Source organism: Branchiostoma belcheri, unplaced genomic scaffold (assembly GCF_001625305.1).
Source record: "Branchiostoma belcheri isolate BF01 breed outbred unplaced genomic scaffold, Haploidv18h27 scaffold83, whole genome shotgun sequence".
NCBI lineage: Eukaryota > Metazoa > Chordata > Leptocardii > Amphioxiformes > Branchiostomatidae > Branchiostoma > Branchiostoma belcheri.
The window spans coordinates 1,220,317-1,242,489 of NW_017804498.1; the positions used below are offsets into that span (position 1 = coordinate 1,220,317).

The 22,173-nt window shown below is 42.6% G+C and overlaps 2 protein-coding genes across 3 annotated transcripts in view; one reads left to right on the plus strand and one right to left on the minus strand.

Moving 5' to 3' along the window:
• Nucleotides 1–2,862: 2,862 nt before the first annotated feature.
• LOC109486857 (protein-lysine 6-oxidase-like) lies at nt 2,863–13,213 on the plus strand. 2 transcript variants are annotated; one of them, XM_019790767.1, is made up of 6 exons: nt 2,863–3,603; nt 4,901–5,147; nt 9,464–9,617; nt 10,924–11,019; nt 11,816–11,928; nt 12,324–13,213. In XM_019790767.1, the coding sequence occupies exons 1-6, from the start codon at nt 3,180–3,182 to the stop codon at nt 12,346–12,348; spliced, it is 1,059 nt and encodes a 352-aa protein (XP_019646326.1). In that variant the 5' UTR covers nt 2,863–3,179; the 3' UTR covers nt 12,349–13,213. The 2 variants fall into 2 exon arrangements, with proteins under 2 accessions (XP_019646326.1, XP_019646325.1); XM_019790766.1 differs by lacking the exons at nt 9,464–9,617; nt 10,924–11,019 and adding exons at nt 9,679–9,835; nt 10,771–10,866 and having other exon boundaries at nt 2,878–3,603.
• Nucleotides 13,214–13,729: 516 nt separating this feature from the next.
• LOC109486794 (dedicator of cytokinesis protein 1-like) overlaps nt 13,730–22,173 on the minus strand; it is a 51,380-nt gene continuing 42,936 nt past the window's right edge. Inside the window, 3 exon segments of the mRNA XM_019790683.1 lie at nt 13,730–17,384; nt 17,607–17,746; nt 18,842–18,992. Of these exon segments, the coding sequence (XP_019646242.1) occupies nt 17,280–17,384; nt 17,607–17,746; nt 18,842–18,992 (396 nt within the window). The 3' untranslated portion in view covers nt 13,730–17,279.

Consider the following 22,173-nt stretch of genomic DNA (forward strand, 5'->3'; position numbering starts at 1 on the left):
TACTGCGTTCTGCAGACGCAACAAACACCGCAGACATCTGTTTGGACAAGGCCGAAGCTCATTTCCACGCTAGAGTTGTGGTTAACCACAGGAATGCTCCTGGCGGGAAAAGGGCCTGTTTGCACTGACGAGTCAACGCCAACAGACCGGGGATAAAACCGCTGCCTTCTGAGTCAGAAACACAATACAAATGTTTACTGCTGGTGCCTGGCAGTTGTATGTAGTTCAGTCATGCTACTTTAGTTTGTGATATACCTTGCTTACGTTACAATGCGAGCATTTGTAAAGGAACTCATAACATTTACTTTACAACACCGGTTTGGTATTATTAGAACCATGCACGTTTCGTGCTAAGGCTTTCTTGCAGTCTGGTAAAATATCACAACTTTCTGGTAATTTTAATGATAGTCTTACTAGCATGAGTTTAGATTGCAGGAAACACTCTTCAGCATTTATTAACTCAAATTTACGAAACAACACCAAGAAGTATGTAAGTCATATACTAGGAGTTTTCAAAAAATAATTGCATAAGAGATTAATGCGTTTAAATTGTGTCATCCCCTAGAAACTGAGAAACAGACGTTAGGTACACGTGACGATTTACTTACAAAATTCGTCTGCGTGTTTAAATGATGATTGAACTGGAATCGACTGAAGCTAGCTATGATCTGTAACCGAGATAGTGAGGTCTACTGTCTACCAGGAGAAAATATCCCGAACAAAAGATCCACCAAGACGTCCTTTGGGTAAATGTGACGTCACAAAAAAGTACGTCACTCGTTCCCAGGGTATTAGATGTTGCCATGGTAACGCAGACGATGTTCCCTCGTGTCGCTGTCAGCTGGCTTGTCCTGCTAGGCCTCTCCCGACACTCTCGACAGAAATGTTTACATGTTTCTATTTTTGTTCATCCTTGGGAAGGATGTTGATGTCGACGCCCACGGCTGTGCTGAATTACGGACGATGACGCTTGTTCCCATGTGTGACTTATAAGTATCCATCTGATCAGCCGAGTCAAATACCAGTTCACTCGTTACCTTCGCCAAGAAGGTTATGTTTTCAGTAGCGTTTGTCTGTGTGTGGGTGTGTTTGTGTGTATGTGTGTGGTTTAGCAAGATAACTCGAGAAGCAGTGGATGGATTGGAATGAAACTTGGTAGGTGGGTAGGTCTTAATGAGACCTAGAAATGATTAGATTTTGGGCCCCCTGGCGGCTTTCCTTGGTACTGCAGCAGAACTTCCGGTTTTGATATCTCCTGATCTGGACATGCTAGGGTCACGAATTTTGGGTGGTAGAAAGCTCTTGGGCTAGGGAAGAAGTGACGTGAGTTTGGGCCCCCTAGCCGTTTGTTCTGGAACTGCAGGAGCATTTGTTGAAAAAAAATTGAAGGACGATAACTCAAGAACCGGTCGACGTATTGTCGTGATTTTTGGTATGTAGGTAGCTGAAGGAATGCTTGACATAATCAGATGGCAATTATGCAAATCGGGAGCTAATTTGCATAATTAATGAGGAAATTCTATAAATCTGCTTTGTTCGATAATAGAACTATGAAGCACTTGTGACATCTACTTGAGAACGAGAAAAACATCTGAAGATATAGATTATGTAAATGAGGACCTAATTTGCATAATTAATGGCAAATTCTTATAATTCCATAGTTGTAACTGCTGCACCCCAAATTTCATACTTGCCACATTTGGAAGTTAAGTGAAGGTGAACATCAATAAACATAATTTATTCAAATCATCACCTTATTTGCATAATTTATGAGGAAGTGCTATAATAGCCTTTTCTTATGATAAGGCTGTCATTGGATGGAGAATATGATCAACTGATATAATCCATGCAAATGAGGCTCTTATTTACAAAATCAATGATTAAAGTTGTATAATTCGTCACCCGCAAGGGTTAACATCATTTGGCGAAGGTATGAGATTGTGAAACTCTTGTCTTAACAAGTGAAGGACACGCATCGCGTCAGTCATTCTTCACTTCGCAAATATTGCATATTTTGATACCCTTCTACAGAGGAGTTCAATTTTAATTGAACTCCTCTGTACATGGTGTTAAACACACACCAATGCCTTACGTGAAGTACAAGGTTGCAACACAAATAAACGACCCGTTGCTCTGCGCAAGAACTGAAACAACTGAAACAATCGATTAACTCCAAACGTCCACAAGCGCAAATAAATTAACAAGCTTCATGAGAAACAGTATGTCACAGTTGGTGTCGGAGCAGGAAAACGTGAGAAAAACAGTCATGACGGAGTGCCACCGCCTACTTCTGCAGCCGGTCCCGCTAAATGTTTACAGTATAGATTTACAGGATTGGAGGGGACATGTGTTTCACGGTGGAAAAGCAAACCACTGGACAGGTCTTACAAATCACCGTCCTTGAAACAAATCACAACAGGTAGTATGATGAAAAGGACCACTAATACACAAATTGAACCTGGTGGCTTTTTTACTTCCTATCTGACTATTGGTTCTTGCGATAATTTCAAATGTACACAGCAGAGAGGCTTTCCTGTGGACCTTAGGGTAACGAACCCAGACAGGACTAATGTTTTCCCGTCTCCGGGCCATTCCCGCAGCACTGACGGCTCTGCCAAACGTATCAGATGTACTGGCGTGTGGCAGGGTTTACTACTGAAGTTTCCCCGAGAGGGGCCCGCCCACTTTTCTGCACGTAGGCCATGTTGACCTGACAAACTTCTCAGCCTTTCGTTTCAGGCAGGGCCGGTAGGATTAGATTCTGTGGCAAAGGTCGATCCGCCCTTTTCCTGAATTCCCAGAAAGCTCCTCCCGTCTATTATAAAGTCTATGAGCAGGAACATCTGAATTCATGAGTGCGGCCAAGACTAGTACTCGATCACCTGTGCTGAAGACGCCTATTGGCTACTTTCCCTCCAGACCCAGGACCCCGTGGGTCACGTGTTACAGTCGGGGGTCCATAACCGGTGGGGGAGTCGACAGGAGACGGACGTTCCCGCAAAGTCTCTAGCGAGCCCCTTAGGTGAACCTTAGTGATCCAGAGTGGCAGAGAACCAGGGCAGCCAACTAAATACCGCTAAAGTTACACAAGCTACAGCGAGTGTAGGTCAGCAGCATTCCAGCACCGCTCCTGCTCAAGGCTTTCCTCAAGCAAGTGTGAAGTTTCTCCTCCCGTCAAGATGCCATCGCAGTGCATGAAAATATTCCAGTTCACCGGAGTCGCCTCGTTTGTTGTGTTCTGTATGTTATACGGAGTGTACCAGTACCAGTATTACTACAACGGGAACTACTACTCTCCGTACAGCTCTTACGGCGGCTCCTCCGGGTCCTCCTCGGCCTCGTCCTACAGCCAACAGTACGCCCAGTACCTCGCTCGCTACTTCGGCTCCCAGTACACCTCCCAGTACGGCTCCTCTCCGTACGGCTCCTCATCGTACAGCTCCTCTCAGTACCGTGTCCAGCCCGGCTCCCAGCCCCAGTACGCCTACCAGCAGTACAGCACCGGCGGGAGAACACAGCGGACATCCAGCCGCAGGTCTCTACCCTACAGGGCAAGAACCGGCACGGGCCAGGGCAGGCGCTCCAATGCTCTCAGGAGATCCGGTACGTTCTTTTTCAGTTTCAACAATTTGTTGTTTTGTTCGTTTCTAATGATGGCACATGAGATAATACACATTTCTTGTAAGTTTTTTTTACACAACTGTTGTTGTTTCGGAAATCAATGTATACATTTCATGTACTGGTTCCTTCACACCACTGTGCGGCAATTCTCCGGAAGTCATCAACAGTTTCTGTACCCCTCCCTTCAGTGCTGATGAACAAACATTAGCTTGTCAGCACTGGGTACTGTAACCTACACATCAAGTTCAACACTGACGTTCCACCCGGCACGTAAAAATCCCGCTGTGTTTGCTTTGAAGGGAGCTGTTTATTCCGGACTAACTGCAGGAATGGGTGTGTTAACACCAGGGCTTTTGGACGTGACACTCAACTTAATGTGAGAAACAAAATACGCAGATAAACCTGTCAGCAGCGTTCACTGAATATATATTCCTCACGCTCAATCTGGTAGAGAATCAACAGAACATCTTCCTGTGGCCTCATGACCCTTTTCGTTCCTGAGAGACCGGGAACATTTGGTAGGAGTTTGCTCTGGCTCTATAGAAGTTCGGTGTTGTCTTTACTGATAACTACTTACCAGTGTACACTGTGCCGCTCTGTGTCTGTTCATGGCTGACTGGTGCTTAGAGTTAGCAATAACGTTCTTACCAATTTGTAGAAGAGGTTAGAGGCCAACATAAAACAACGCCCGTATTTGTGGTGAGTCTGAAGTGTGAATTGGTGCTTTGCTTTCGGTCTAAGACAGCCTCACGTGAGGTGAGTTTGCGGTACAGAAGAACCAATGCAGCCGATCTGTTTGAACATCAACAGTGAAACAAATTAGCTGCAATACTTAGATGTGCCCAGCTTGTCGTCAAACCTCACAGCCTGTGAAATACGATCAAAATTACACTCTCTGTTAAGTCGAACACGAAAAGATGTTGCTGCATTTATAATTGTACGAAAATTGGAATTGTTGATACTGCTGGTTCAAACGAGAGATGGGGGGATAGACTTCACAAAGTCCTGAAGCTAAGCAGGCAGTATTGGTAGTGCTAGATCCGATGTTTGTGAAGTATGGGTTGTTTACCAACAGGTTCAGTGATAGGTCAATGACTTCTATGTTTAGGCCTCAACCTATCTGATTAGACATACATGTTAATGAGTTAGCCCATTAGTTTGCACATCCACACTGTTTTTAGTACGTAGAAGACCAACATGGTCCATGCCTTACAGAGCTGAGTAGATCGTACAGACCAGTCTATGAGTTAATAGATATTTATGTTGCCGGCTGTCCCAGGTCTGCCCGACCTTGTCCCTGATGCCGCCCTGGTGGAGTCGACAGCCTACACGGAGAACGTGGCGCTGTACCGACTCCAGTGCGCCAAGTCGGAGAACTGTCTGTCCAGCTCTGCCTACGGCAGGGGCGCCACCCAGGACAGCACCCGCCGGCTGCTCCGCTTCTCACAGCGGACCTTCAACGAAGGAGACGCGGACTTCCTGCCCGACTCGGACCCGTCTCAGTGGGAATGGCACGCCTGCCACCAGTGAGTACCGATGTGTTATTGTGGTGACTCACAGTTCCGCACCACAGTCCGATAATCTGTGGCCTGATTTTGCTCCCTCCCAGCTGTTTCGGCATCCATACATGGAGCCGGAGAAGAAACAAACTTTTGTTTTCTGCTTTATATCATCATCAACATTCATGGTCACCATTAATATTTAACAAAACTTTTTTTTCATTAGCTAGGTAATTGAAGAACTGCAAGAATGTACAAGAAAATATAGATATGTATACGTATCAATAGTCGAAGCGTGTTATCCTTTGACTAGAACTTCTAGTGACGCGTACCCTGGGAATGGGTACCAATTGACCTGGATGATCAGGTGAGTATCAGGTGAATGAATCTTGACATATTTGATATCCATATCCAACAGTCATGACCGACAAACGACCTCTGATGTGGGGCTATTAGAAACAGTTAAATCTAACTTAGAGTCCAAGCTGCTTAAGTAACCTAACCATGTTTTACATGCCGCTTAAGCTGCCCCCCTCCCCACGTACTTGACCCCCCGAGGATCCCCGTGAGTGAGGTTCGCAGCTCGATCGAATCCATATGGCAATTGGGAAAACATTCCGTGTTGCCCGATGAAATATACCGGGAGGGCCCGTCCTTCACAATATACAGTTTACATGTACACCAGAGGGAGAAGGATTGGCCACCATAGAGTTCATTTGCCCTCTGCGGCACAAACGCTCCTATAGATATATACCTGTATATTTGCCAGGGCACTAACCGACCTATTTTAGCCAACACTAATAACAACCAGGTTTCTACACACATCTTGGCAATCTTTCGAGTCGAAAATTTCCAGGTTAGTGTCGTCCTTGCGTGCAGGTTCAACGGCCACTGTAGTGATTGGTATTAACCTTGACAGAACGTACCAGTTCCCATTAGGTGGTCCTCTGCACCTGGCAACTAACCCCAGCTCCTACGGCATTCTTTCTACCTGATATGTGGCGACAGTCGCCTTTAAAAATCCAATAGCCTGGAAGGCACTAGAAAGCCCAGCATGTCCATTGACTAAACTTTGAAAGCTGAAGAAAGAATGTCAACATTTGAATCGTCTGTTTTGAAGTATGCCCGGACTTTAAAAGACTCATTATATACTCCTTACGTACACGGTCATGGCTACTTGAGTTCCCCCATATTCAGTGTCCGCAGGCATCTCTGGAATGGCAAACTCAAGCCCCTCTCAACAACAGCGGGGAGAACGTGTGGATCTAGGAGGTTCTGGAAAGACGAGGATGATCGTGCAAGATCCACTGGCGATTCGACAAATGTCGGTAATCTTCACAGAAGTACAAGGCGCGAAACAGTAGGACCTAATGTTCACCTGGATTCTGTTCGATAAAATGAAGCTCTGTTGTCTGCTAACAAAGTTACTAAGTACCAGGACGGTGGGGAAAGGGTGAAATAGGGAAAACGGTTTAATTACAAGCAGAATTTACTAATGAATGACAAAAAGTAGTTTATGAATGGTATCTTGCTAATTCGACACCTTCCATGAATCCTTAAGTTCAATAACTTATTGTTAACCCGGGTGGACAAGGAAAAGCTGGTATACAGACTTGCAGACGACATCGGGTAGGATAATGACGCCGAGAGAGCTAGTTATCTTCTCAAGTTTGTCTCAGGAGGGTTTGACATTCACATCCAGTCAGTTACATCCCCCACACCCACCCAGCCCCGTATCTATGATACAATGTCTAGACAAATACTCTCAGTCCAGCCGACACGACTACTATCAGGCACATAAGCATGAAGTGTTTCAGACTCAGTGCATCATTCACAAAACATAGTGATGCAGACACAACAGTTTGCTGTCTAGAACCAAACACCGTTGACTCTGCACCCTTAACCTTAACTAAGAGCTGTAAGTACCGAATAACAGAGAGATCAGATCCTTGGTTGAACGTAGTGAAATTGAGTGGAGAAAGGCTTACATAACGTCTAGTCTAGTGCCATGGTTTCTATAACACCATTGCTAAGTATAGTGGTATATAACAACGGCCGGTGTTGTATAGCTTAGCCATGGCATTAGGCATTTAGATTCCAACGCACGACATTGTTTGCGCTAGGGGACAGGTGATAACTCACCGTGACGTTTTATACAGATCAAGCGCGTAACAAAAATACACACAGGTTACGGCTGTGTTTATAGTCCATTCATTGTGCGTTTGTCACCACAACACACGTGTGGCGGGAGGCAGAGGTGGGGTTCCCTTGTCGCCGCTCCTTACCATAGCTAAGAGCTATTACTTTCCTAATTAGCCAACATGTGTGACCACTTATGTTAGGTGAAACCTCGATGCCCCGAGCGAAGGGAGCCTTGATAGACGCCAGGACGGACGTCCGGTTTTATAACGACTGAAGCGCGCTTACTTTGATGACATATCAAACATGACGACTTACAAGCCAGGTGAAGGACTTGGTTTGTATAAGTTCAGCTTTTGGGCAGAGGAAAGTTATTGGAATCGATGATAACAACCACATTAAGTTTATCCGGTGGGTTTTATTGCCAGTATGACTGCTGATACGACAAGCACGTAAAAGTAGACATGAAGCAAAAGTTGCTTTCTCCCGGCCCGTTCCGCGTATCTCTGCAGGTAGGCTCTCAGTGCATTATATAAGGTAAGACAAGACGAGACCACGTTCCTAGACGACACCACAGTGACTCAGCAGTCGGATCTCGCCATGTTATCAGTAGGACTCGGTCCTTGGTTTTGTACAAATGGGTTTTACCGCACCTTGTTCTCAGCCCTTAACGTGTTAAGTAACAAAACTGACCCCAGGTCAGGTCAATCAGGTGTAGATTGCACTACATGAAAAAACGGCAGCCGCGGCTTGTTTGTTGTAGTCTATTAGCGAGGATGGGGAGAAACAATGAGGCTTTTCACGAGGCGTTTTGTGAACACTGGGGGTAACATAAACTGGTACCAACCCTCCCCTCACCCTGTCGCCACCTCACGCGTGAGGAAATGCACGTATGCCCGAGTCGAGACTGAAGTCCACTCTGCCGGTCTTACAGTAACAATGTTAGGCTGCCATGCTTATTATGTTTGGAGGTAGAACAAAGTAAAAAGTCATACTTATTTTGTTGCCACTTAATCGGAGGATGGAATGACGTCATATATTATACTTATTCTCGGAACATTGCATTCATCGCCTCATCATCGGATGCAATTTTCACAGACATCTGTTTATTAGCCATAGTTATGACGAAGATGGGATGTGCAAGAAAGCATGCATAAATCAATACGACGTCTCCTTCGTTCTCGTGGTTCTGTATTCTAAGACGCCCTTTTCGTCGACTGCATCACCATCAGAAAGTACATCTACATTCCACCCATGGCATCGAACGCAGGCCGAACCGCGAGGGGCCCAGCCACAAGCATCCGTCAGCAGCAGATTGCATTACCAGGGTGGTCTGTACAAATATAAACAATCACCACACACGGTCCATTGACCAAACACTACTTCTGAAGATGCGGGGAAATAGCCTTTACCCTGTGGTGATAGGTCTTCAAGGACAAATACGGCGGACTGACCTTGGTGCTGTGTTAAGTTTTAGAAAGGGCGGGGCGCCAGCTGACGCGCGACTAAAGACCTGCACGTTAGATAACAATAACGTCTGGACTGTGCTGACATCTTAATGTAGGGTCAACAGATCGGGTTTAAAGACTTAAAGCTTTAATCACTTAATCGGCCCGAGCGTCGTTTGATATCATTAACTCTAATGGGTTTGGAGCAAATAGCAGGATACCGCACAGTACGTGCTGACAGGCTGAATGGGCCGAGTCTAGATTTCGACTCAGTCACCACTCCAGGCTCTCTACATTATATTCGGACACAGCACGCAGCTGGGCTCAGATAAATTATTTAGATAGAATAAGATTTGGCTTTCATTAACAATCGTATACTCCAGATTTTAAATGCAGCATAGAGACGTCAGTGGTAACAATGGCACTAGATTTATGTAAAATGTCCAACTTTGATATAAGGGTTTTATGCATTTTGTATGTAATGTCTGTATACGATACGTTCTGCTGTATGTCTCGCATGTCTCATAAAGTATGTAAATTGTCGGACTGAAGTTTCTCCTTCACTTACTATCTCTTTCTCTTGCCCTCTTACAGCCCCTACATGTACCTCTTCGGTCACTGAAGAATCCTGGATCCCCCTCTTCACTGATACCCAGCCACCACCTCTACCTGCCTCTCTATCAACCCTCAGCTACGGGTCCGGCTGCACCTTCGGTCGTGCAACCTCTTAACGTCAAACTGTGTGTTGATTTTCAGACATCACCACAGCATGGAGACGTTCGCTCAGTACGACCTGTTAGAGGAGTCCAGTGGTCGGCAGGTGGCGGAGGGACACAAGGCCAGCTTCTGCCTGGAGGACACCGGCTGCCGCCGCACCTACCGCAAATATAACTGCGCGCTAGGACGCCAGGTGAATAGACTTTCTTGTAGTAAACCGGCTCTAATGTGTGGAGTTCTCAATTCGTCCACAGGCACCACCATAGCATGGAGGTATTCACGTACTACGACTTACTAGACGAGCGCACGGGGAAGAAGGAGGCTGAAGGGCACAAGGCGAGCTTCTGCCTAGAGGACACGGGGTGTACCTTCTGGACGGACAGGCAGTATCTGTGCAACACTGGTGTTCAGGTGATGTGTGGGGGTTAATCACTGCACTAACTGCATGTCTCTGTGTTGATGTCCCACCTCAGTCACCATCACAGCATGGAGGTTTTTGCGCACTACCAACTCCTTGATGTAATGGGCGCGAGAGCTGCAGAAGGGCACAAGGCCAGTTTCTGTTTGGAGGACACCCAGTGTAGCTTCAATTACCTCCGCAAGTACGACTGTGACCTCGGAACCCAGGTGAATCTAGGGCATGTAGCCGTCCATAGACAGCTGCAAGACGGTACAGCCCTAACGACGCTATCGGCAGGCCGAGCGCATGAGCGTACTATTGGGCCTAGCTAGTTCATACACCTAGTATGCATTTTGGTGACAGCTTAAACCCTCCCTCCACCATAGGTGGTTCAGGTCAGAAAAAAACTCACCAGATACCATCTTAGACCACAATAGATCCTTTTAAAGTCAGCAACCACGTATTGACAGGTGACGGTATTGCAGCGCTAATTCTTATGCTGACATGAGTGTTTATGAAAGAAAAGGGAGAAAAAGCCCCCAAAATTTCTGCGTATTTCGTAGCAGCCACAAAACTTTAGGTGTACAGCTGGTTGAAGACATATTCGAAACCATGGTTGGAGCAGCTTGAATGTCTGGTCGCTTCGATCCTCAGCAGAGCATGCGACTTCACCATTGCAACATCATCCAGCTTGTCTGCGTTTTCCCGTTATAATTCACGATTCGCAATATATTGTGCTAACCAAAATTAACCACCATTTTTAGCATGAGAACGCGCAGTTAGATTTGCTGGTCAACAAAATATTAACGTCACCTTTCATGTCATCAAATTACAGTGCACGCTGCTATCTTGTTTATTTCGTACGTCGTCTCTTGTGACTCACACGGCAACAGGTTGACCACGGTCCGCTGACTGACTATAGCTACATGGTCTTTTCCATCTCTAGGGCATCTCTGCGGGCTGTTGGGATACGTACAAGCACGACATCGACTGCCAGTGGCTGGACATCACTGATGTCAAACCGGGAAAGTACATCCTCGAGGTGCGTACATACCTGTAGTACTTGGCACTAAACCTGTGTTTTGTTGCTCTCTTCAAGGGTATATCTGTCGGCTGCTGGGACAGTTACGAACACAACATTGACTGCCAGTGGATTGACGTGACGGGTATCAAGGCCGGCAACTACATTCTGGAGGTTTGACGACTACTGTGTGCCCTGAAGTTTCTCTTCTCTAGATTTCAATCCCAGTCTTAGTCTTATTCAAACTCATTTCTTGTCTTTTTCTTCAAGAGCCGACCCAGCTTCTTCTAGATCTCGCCGTGTGCTCCTTGGACGCTGTGTTCCTGAATGTTTTGTTGTCCCGATTGACTTGTTTGCCCCTCTCTCTACCAGTTCCTCTGAGTACCGATGGTGTACAGAGCCCATCCCCTGCATCCAAATCTCTTCCCACCCATCTTGAGATATCCACTGCAACTCTTGTCGTCTATGGTTGTTACTTTCAACAAGTGCAGAATACATCTCTTAATTGTGTTTTACCTTTCCTTCTGATGGTACTCCACCATTCAATTCAAAGACCTGGTTGACTTTGTTGCTGTGTCTCTGTAATGGCCTGTTATGAGTCTATTCAAAAGGATGAAGATTGGTGTCATATAACACTGTATGAGGAGTCAACATTGTCATTTCTCCATCAAACGCTATCAGGACAAAACATGGCACAGACAAATGTACTTCGGGGAAAACAAATGTTCACTACACATACGTGAACATTCAAGAAATTCCTAGAATTCTTGCATATTGTTTACATATTATACTTTGAGGCAAGTCAAGACAAGTAGATATCCCTCAAAACAGACAATCTACAAATGACTGCGGCTCATCGAATGAGTCACTGGCAAGTACGCTGGACAAAGGCATACGTTACACCAGGACTTGATCATTCATTGCCTAATCTGTAGGTTGTGTCGCGTTGTGTTCTCATTTCTCTGTACAGATCTCAATAAACCCAGAACGCCGAGTCAGGGAGAGCAGCTTTGACAACAACCGGGTCAGGTGTAACGTCCGGCTATACAGGAACAGCGTGCAGGTCACCAACTGCATCAGGACGTAAGTTTGGGGTAGATCCAGAGTGCATCCAGTTTGGGGTAGATCCAGATTCCAGAATCTCTCTTTCACGACATTCAGAACATAATCAGATTGATCAAACATACAGTCACGTAATCTACTCACAGCGTGTAACCTACAGTCAAAAGCAAGTACGTGTCGCACGGTGACGTCTAACATTCGTCAAAGCTGTCACAAAGACCCCGGACGAACTTTTTCTATGATAAGAAGCAAATTATAATAGTGTTGAATAAAATACTAGCCTCTATTTTCTTCAAAGTGTCTAAAAATCTATCATTGTGCAGCATAATATTATTGTGAGAAGTCTGGTTTGAACATTGACTGATGTACATTGTACATAATCTTTGGTGGTCATGTTTCCTGTTTTCCCTTCACAGACACCTGAGAAGCAGCCGTGGGTAAACTGAAGCTCGTGCTCATTCAGCAGTCCTCAATTTCTAGACAGTCATTGACCACCTATCGTCTATACTCACACGTGTTGCCGTAAGCAGAATAGCTGGTGCTACACAACTTGGTGCTATGTTTGAACGGACATCTTATTCTTAGTAAAAAGGAGTCTATATGTTCCATAATTGAACCATTTTTCAATGTCTGGTCGGGACTGGGATAATGCACTTTTTGCGACTTTGATTCCAGAACAGTTTTAGCCACTATCACAACATCTCGCTGGAATACCCTCAGTCCGTGTTACATGTTACAATGGTCTATGAACTAGTGAGAAGTCAAGAATAATTATCGTGAGAATAAAATTGCCCCATGTTATGCCATGGAGGTTCTTGTCACATAACGTTACAGTTATAATGCAGACCTATTTCTACTGGATGTACATTTACGGTGAAGTTATTCTTAGGCTGTCGATGTTAGAGCTTTTTGGATTTCTTTGCTGCATGAATCGTGTACCTATATATATATATATATATAGTGGAACAGGTTGTTGTAGGTAACTGCCTCGCTTTTCACCATGACTTGTGTGTTGGTTGTTTCATCCTCTATATATAATCCATACTTTGTACTTTGTTGGTTGTACCTTGTTTGTATACTTATTCAGTGCTCCATTTTGTATACCCGGTAATCAGTATCATTATGCATGAGTACTTGGAAACAATGTACTGTATGATTTCAGGAATTAACATTTTAGCACTGCTTAACTACTAGTTAATTGTACCGAGTACATTTTTGTAGTAAATCAACTCAGAGATAGCATCAAGCCAGGGGTAAATGTTACACTTTTGTTGCCTGTGTGAAAACTGTTCAATAAAATTCATAGCAAACGTAAGGCTGCCAAGAGGGAGTCTTCTTTGCAATAGGGTTGTCTGAAGAGGATGTAAGTCTAGAGGACCAATGATAGACGTACACACGAACATTAGGTATAAACACTTCACAGAACCAAGACTTAGTAACAACCTTCCATCCCTCAATCTGCTTTGAAATTATCACTTATTGAAAAAAAAGAAGATATTTGCTCCTTTTTCTCCCCAACATCAGCAGAGCCTAGCCTCCTCACCAGGCTCAATGACTTGGACTTTTTTTGGCTTTTATGATGCTCTTTTGTCTTACAGCATATAACCTCTATTTGTACTCAGATTGTTTTGCCAGCCAAGTACAAACTTTATTTATTTGAACAAGATAATGCACTCAGGTCGTTTTGACCTGTTTTTCAGACAGGCCTGATATACATTAAACAACAATACATGTGATATGCAATAAAGGAAAAAAGCACAAGATAAAAGCCTAAAAAGCCATGATTGTACAGTGATAATGCCTGCTGAGGTAGCTAGGCAGCGACAAAGACCACACCATTTTTACTGACAATGACAATACATGATCCATTTTATTGCTTTTCATAGTAATTAAAATGTTCCAAGGGGAGTTAATCATTCTTACATCTTATACAGCTATATTACAAACCATTCAGTGAAAGGATCCTGCCCATACTCTCCTTACAAGTAGGATTTCCCCCATAAAAATAACAGCCATGCAAACAAAAGTGTTAAAAACTACCAACATTCTGGTGCTTCCCAACTGTAAAAAAAAAACAACAATCATATATAAAAACATAATTTTCGATCTCCAAAGAAACATCTAATGTATCTTCAAAAGGCCCTGCACTGTCACATTCGGTCAAGAACAACATTGGGCTTCTCAGTATAGCTGGATAATAGCCCCCATTCAAAGTCTGAATCCGTTTAAAAAGCACAAAGCATCTCACACAGGAGACAGTACAGAAACACAGTCATATCTGAAACAAAGTACAAGTATCTACAGTACAACTTACATACCCTTCAAAACATCACCACCATGTACTTCATACATTTGTATCTCTACCATTATCTATTATATAGTAATCTATCAATAATATTGAGTCCCCTCCTCTACAACCTACATAAGGTTAGAATTTACCATTACTGACAACTATGACACTTATGTTAGATTCCAGACAATATTGTTAAAAGTACACCATGTTATAACTAAAACCTAAGCCTACAATGTGATTCATCTTCATATTAAAATTTGTGCCTTCAGAAGAGTAGAAATTTCGATTTCAATTTTCAAGGACAATAGGCCCAGAGTCACACGGCAAATGTCTTCTGACCATATTTGTATACAACAATAAATAAAATTGCTCTGTTATTACATTTAGCCAGTATCAGCATTGTTATTTACATGTTTCCAAATCATAAAAGGAAAACAACAAATACAAATGGAGAATTACCAAATCAATGGACCCTTTCATACTAAGACAATCCTTCATCAAAATACTTGCCGAGAACAAATTTATCTATACCTAACATGTCTATGATTTATCTAGTTGGTGGAGAAATATAAAATTACAAAAGCTTTTTGTCAAATTCTATACCATGTCTCTGGCTCTAATGCTCAGCGACAGAAGACAGAAAATACTTGAGAAAGCTTTGTAAGCAAGGGATAATTTGGGGAAGGGAAGTGAAGTAAGAACAAAATATTGTTCACCCATCACTAGTATTTGGGAAAATCAAGAAGTGTGGTATACAAAACAAATAGAGGCCTACAATGTGGTTACTGGATTAGTCACAACACAATCTATCATATCCACCTCTGGGCATTAAAAATGTTATACAACCAATGTCAAACACTGTTTCCAAGTGTGCCCTGCCCCTGTATCTACGGGAAAATATAATCTCAGTTCCTATTGGTTCTCAGAAATGAAAGATGCTTCTTGAATCAAATACAATCATGCCAATCAGAGCTGTTGATACAAACTGTGCTAGCTAGAAGACCTGTGAAAGACAGATGGAAACTGTGTTGCCATTATTTTCAGAAATGAAGGAAAACCTTTTGGAGCTGAGATCATAGCAATCCATGCATTGACAGACACATACATGTACAGTGTACTCTTAGAACACTACATTGTAAAAATACTACATGTGGTCAGTATCATCATACCTAAGACTCTTGTCATTAGACTACTCCTTAGACATATCAACTTTGATGTTATCTATACATTTATCTCATTTACATGTAGATTCCATGGCACGGATTTACAGGTGTTAAGGTTCAACAGACATCTTCTAAATGAATCCTGTTTCAATAAACAAGTGGCAGGCTAAGCATATACAATGTCATGTAGTTGAGGGGATCTGCAAGACATTATAATTATCAAATTTGATGTTACCTTAAGGGAGATTTAGCAATTTCGTGATGCAAAACATTTTGTCAGTTGCCAAGGATACTTCAAAATTGACATGAATAAAGTAGACACATGTAGTAACACTGTAATTTAAAAACTTTTTTTAGAATCTTTCTTTTAGTAAATGTCCTTCTTAGTAATTTGTCCTTTCAGTAATAGATAATCTAAGTTTCTTCAATCATGTATATCTAATTTTTATTTCATACAATAATTGTTAATGTTTCCAATAAACTGTCAGTTTTGATTTAGAAATCCTTTTGAAACAGGCATATTTACACATATACATCATCATTGAGAATTCAGGTTCCTTTTTGTCCTTGTGTAAATGTGGGATGCTTGAATATTGTCCATTGGATTTACTTTCTTGACTCCTGATGCAATGTTAGAAGTCACAACAATAGTCCCAACTAACTCCCAAGGTTTTTCTCTCTACCTACATGTACACAACCACAATTCATTTTCTTCTTTCAGATGTGCCAATTTGTTTATAATACAGTGATCAAAATGCATGGCAAACATGAACATGGCAGCTTTCAAGCAGCTTAACACACAACAATGTGTCAAGAGAATAGAAGGACCAGGGTATATACATGTACAGTAGAAGTATACAAGCACATGTATCAACATTGACATTTCCACTGCTGTGGGCCAGTAACATTCACTAAATTTAGATTTGATCAGCAAGGAAGTTAAAGAAGTTCATGAAATACCTACATGTAGATCATTGTGCCAACATGACAAATAACTATGGCACAATGTTGTGGGTACAATTGTTCCATCACAGTCAATGTGTTTCATCTGATTCCATTATTTGAAAAATAGTCTTTCCAAATATCAAAGGGACAGTTAGTGAGTTATGTTATGAGTAGTCAATTTAACTATATTTATCCTTTGGATATGGCCTCTGTTTCAATAATTTTTAGACTGTGTGCAATTCCTTCAAATGTTACATTATTATCACTAGTTTTCCTATGAATTTGTTTATCATCTATTACCATTTAAAGTTGTTTTTCCCCAAAACATTGAATTCTTTTCACACAGTTCTTACAGACTCTTCCACAGGAAGGTTTCTCCTAACATCAGTCATGTCTAGGGAGGAAAAGTTCTCTGTTACACTTTTACCATGATTCAGATACTAGTAACAAAAGTTTTTTTGTCAGGACATTACATAAAATGTCATTTCTGCTTGACTGGATGGAAAGCAATGTTATAAAGTTATAAACAATGCTAGTAACTGTGAAATCCATTAATTCATACTCCAAACTGTCCTTCTGTATGTAGGCAGAGTTACAGTACACAATACAATATACACAACAACTGTTTAGTATGTACAACCTGTCATGGATGTTACCATTTGGTGCTGGCCCACAGCTGTGGTGCCAACAAGATATAGATTTGCTCCAGTCTTGAGTATTGGGGATGCCTGCCTGATGATTATCATACATATAGCTGACTGTGACAGCTATAACTGCTCAAGCTATGTCTGAAATACTGGTACTACAGGTAGCTTTGCAGTACTTTCTTTCAAGGGGGGTGGGGGGTGGTTCTGCCTATACACCAAGACAAAGTGAGCCTGGAAGACTTCATCCTCTATGTCTCCTGTCTGTACGGATAGCACCACGGTACATCATGCCCGTTGTCGGACTGGGCTGCCTGTCTTGTTTGTCTACTGCTGTTGTTGTCCTGATGGGTGTCGGGAGGGTTTTTTGGGTAGAGGTGGAGTTTGGGAAGGGTCTCCGCCAGACTCCTTTATGGGGAGAGGTGGCACTGGCTGTGGAGACAAAATTAATCGACACTCAGATGATGTGAATTTTAAACCAGCGTAAAAATTACAGTTACAGTTAACATCCTGGAATGAAATCAAAAACTCTTTCCTGGGAAATTTCAAGTAGACCACAGACAACAGAACAAGCATGTATGTGTACATACATGTACACCTGTATATCATTTTGCTTCAATGGATAATCTGTTGATTACCGCTATTAGTCCCTACCTTGCTCTTGCTCTTGGGGAGAGAAGAAATCCTCATGGGAGCCGGTAAAGCAGGCTCATCCTCATCCTCTGCAATGTTTCCATAGTCAGCGTAAGCCTTCTTCTCTGGCAGTGGGGGCGGCACATCACTGGACGATGAACCTGACAGGGAAAAGAGTCAGTTTGTAAGACAGGGGGACTATTTTAGACAGTTCACACTGGAGCCAATAATAGAGGTTGTTTCCTGTTATAACAGTTTCTGTCCTGTTATAGCTGGTCCAGATCCAAGGCAGCGGGTGTGTGTTCACCACACTAATATTAGTGCTTTGCTGTAGGTAGATGATGGGGTAGATGGCATGGAATAGGCTAGGCCAGTGGACACCAGATCAAAAGGTCACACATTCGATTACTTGTATTCCTGGCTTGATGTTGTGTTCTTGGGTAAGGCACTTTATGTGGCTCTCCTAACTTCACCCCGGGGCAAAATTTGTATAGAACTTTGGTTGAGGAGGTAAAGGGCAGTGGAAGGAGAGGGATGAGCTCTGCCTTCCAATACCAAGCCCTAGATAGAGTGCCCATATGCCCCAAAAGGGCTATAGGACCTTTACATGTACCTGTAAGTGAAATCGTGTTTCGGTCTGTTCCAGTACTACTAGTGAAGGTGACTCTTGATGGCAACAATCTGGGGTTCAAGTTCAAGGTTCCCTGGCATCTGTGTATTTGTCTCCACCACCTTCAACAACATTTACTTTGTCTTTGTTGCTCCTGGCTCAAACTTGAAATAGTTGGAATTCAGCAGCTTTGATGTAATTGATGAGGGTAAAATGGGCCAAAGATTTGGAGCTCTACAAAAGGACATGTGTGCATTCATCAAATACCTGAACTTCAGAAGATGATGAAACTTAGGGAGACTAATATAATTGTACTATGTTGATTTTGGACTATACTTCCTCTCAGTTTGTGGTTATTCTGTAATGTTAATGAGGATACTATAGATCAATGGATGTCATTAAAGAAGCGACAGACAAAAGGCAATGGAAAACAATGACGGCTTGTCTGAGTAATGAAATCAAAGAAAAAAACCCACAGATTATTGATACTCATCCTCCAAGATGTAAACAATCAAACTTCCATGCTGCATTTTGAGGTCTGATTCTGAAATGAATCTTGCACCAAACAAAAAATTATCCCACTACTTTCTTCTCACTTCCCGGGTGTTTTTACCTAGAGGTACATTTAACCAAACAGATGACTTACTTGTTGAAGAGACACTTGCAGCAGGACTTGCAGACCGGTTCACATCCCGATTCACCTTTGGAGGGGGGGTGGCTGGCCCTGGCACACCGTTCTGCTTGGTAAGAGAAATCCGTGGCTGACTGACAGGTCTCATCGGACGGGCTGCCTTCAACTGGAGAGGAGAGAATATGAACAGGTTTTGGGTTGATGTACAGTAACTGATGTAGTCAAGCAACCAACCCTTAACTCATTCAGGTACCTGAGTGTATTCTATATTCATTGTACCAGTCTAGGTTTTATTGGATATTAACCCTTGTCCTGCTGGCATTCCTGGCACAATATTTTTCAATAATTTCATGTCTTAATTAGATCATAGACCCCCAATTTTTTTTGCCCTGCAGTGGCATAGTTACTTCCGCATTCGTTGCATTTCGCTGCGGTGTGAAGCGTTGCATGAGAAATACCCCCAAATTGTACCTATACAGGTTGCTATATAGATGGTACTGTATGTGCCAAGCGACATATGTTGCGCACAGCAGGACATTAGGCAACTGTGGTTAAAAATATCTTTGAATACCAACATTTTGTGATCCATATGGTATCAGATACATGTGCATTGTACATTTGCTGCATACTCACACCCTAACTTCAAGATTATCAGATTTGAACAGGTGAGTTCTACCCCATTGCTGTAGAATGGCACAAATTGAATTTGGGTCTCTAAATCAATTTTGTATGGTCAGTGCGTAAGAAAATTAGAATAATTATTTTTCTGTGAGCACTGAAATGCACAACTTTTCTGTTGTGCATTTCAGTGCACCCCAGACTTCTCCATAACTTAGGATTTAGCACTGGACTTCTCCAATTACATATCTTACTTGTGTGAACCATGACTTTGTTCCATTTCCAGCTGCCATCCTGACTCACTAAGAGTTCCTATCTGTGCCTATCTGGGTGGTCTGTACCTCACAGGAGTGTCCCACCCTCCCACAGACAGCACAGGTGGGTACAGTCAGACAAGTACATGGCAGAACCACACGACTCCCTGGCCTTGTGTACCAAACACTTTCCAATCTCTCACCTTTGGACCACTGTTACAGTAGTTCCTTGCCCTTGCCTCGCCCTCTAGTCTGCTTATTTTTTCACACAGCTCAAAAACATAACCTTTGTTCGAGCCACACAAAAAGAATCACTCCAGGGGATATACACAACTTGTTCTGAGGGCTGGCCTGTGCTAACTCACAGCAGCATTTTCTGAGGGCAGATGATGGAAATGGTCAGTCCATCTTTCCATTTTTGTGTTTTAGGTTGGACAGTGAAAAAATTTTCAAGTTTAATTCCAGAAACTAGACATTGAAATTGGAATCTGATTGTAAGAACCTTTGTTTTAAATTCACGATTTTTTCGTGGTACTTATCATTACCGTGAACAAATAATTTTCTGACTTTCTTTTTCCTGCACCTGCCGCAGCCGTGAACATATACATTGTAGTTCCGCGAACATGTCCATTTTTCTCAGACTTTTGCTACCATCAACAATCATACAGTTGTAATTACAGTATTAGGTACTTATAATTGTGAAAATCAACAAAATTCTTCAATTTGCTGTATAAATACAGGAATACATGTAAATACAGCAAATTGATCAAAGTGAAGATGTACATGTATTTAATCTGAAGCAAGCACATAAAAAATGAACAACTCTAAAGTGCCTTCTCTCAGTTTTGCTCCCTAGGTAAAAGCAATGGCTAATCTTCAGGTTATAGTTAGGCAACTACTAGTATTCTTTCAGCAACCTTAGGGTTTAAAAATCTGGGAGCTAGTGAATCAACTACTGTGAACTTTGTGATATTCTTCAATCATTTTCTTCCTGCCTATAAATGGTATCAAAAACTTCTACTTGAAAGGGCAATTTCCCAAATGACACCCACATGCATTCATAGCAGCTACATGTTCATGTAGTTAAGTCACAAAAGGGAAAGAATCCCGGAGTGTTTTGAGGTAAACACCCGCCTCCTTTATTGTCCTGACAGAACAAATTTGTCTTCATTAGTGTAGTTTTACTAATACTGATTTCAAACTTCAGGGACCAGGTCAAAAATGTAAGATCATGCCTACCACCTGAGTCACCTGAAGCAGACATACAGATACTGGTGCATTCTTCAATGTGCTTTGGCAACACTGTGTGGTGAAGCAATGCTGGTGGAATGTACACCGTTTGGATACCATGAGAGGGCAGACATGCATGATGCAAGATTACAGGGGAGGTTGTGTGAGAGAGAGAAGAACAAAGATTGGCACAAGAAGGCAGAATGATAAAAGTGTACCATGATACAGTTTGTAAAAAAAACATAAGGAAAACGTATCTGGAAAACCAACCATGAATTTAGGAACCAAATTTGACTTGGACTTTTTTTTATGATAGAACTCTTAGAAGTGTTAGAGCCTTTACCTTTTTCGTTGAAGAGATTCATCAGTCACGTATAGTACAAGTTCAGTAAGATAATTCTTTCAATCAGTGACTATTAAATCCTAAGGTGACCAAGACGAACTGACTAGTCGTCGAAAATTCGGAGGTATGTACCTTAGGATTTAATAGTCACTGATTGAAAGAATTATCTTACTGAACTTTACCTTTTTATTTTGTATGCTATTCTTTCTACTGACCCTCTGTATACAAGTAAAAAATGTAGCGAATTTGTATTGTGGTGTCATTAATCATAGTTCTAAATGGTGATTGACTAGCTAAGTGCTTAGACCACATTTTGTATATGCTGTAATGGTCTGCATCATTATGCTAAGACTTGCAATACAATTGTATGGCTGTTATTCTTGGGCTACAATGGCCAGAACAGGCGGTTTCCTGTCCTTGGTCGAAGAAAAGCTGGAGAAAAGTGACGCCTTTGACACTGAGACGACCTGTAAATATTTCTGGTGAAGCGGCGGGGGAATGGAGCTGTTTACATGATGGATAGGATGTTAAAGCCATGCGACCTGACAGGGCAAAGGTCAGCAGGAGCCAGGCAGGTGTGAGGATGAGGGGACAAAAGGTGGTCCCAGCAAGGTGGGGGCAACAACATACCTGCTGTGAATAGCAGCTACTTTAGATTAAAGGAAACATCCCACAAGTTGTCTACACACAGGAGGGCACTCTAATCCTCAGAGGGGCTTCTCAACCCTCTTGACTTTCCCACACCTGTCTATAGGCAGGTGTTGTCAGTCAAGCAAAGGCAAAGTTAACACAATATCTGCTAATTATGTCAATCATACAGGTCCATGTGAAGGTAGAGGGCATGGGAAAGTCCTCCGTTAGTTGGACCAGGTTGTACTTCGGGCAAGTTTGCAAAAGCCTGT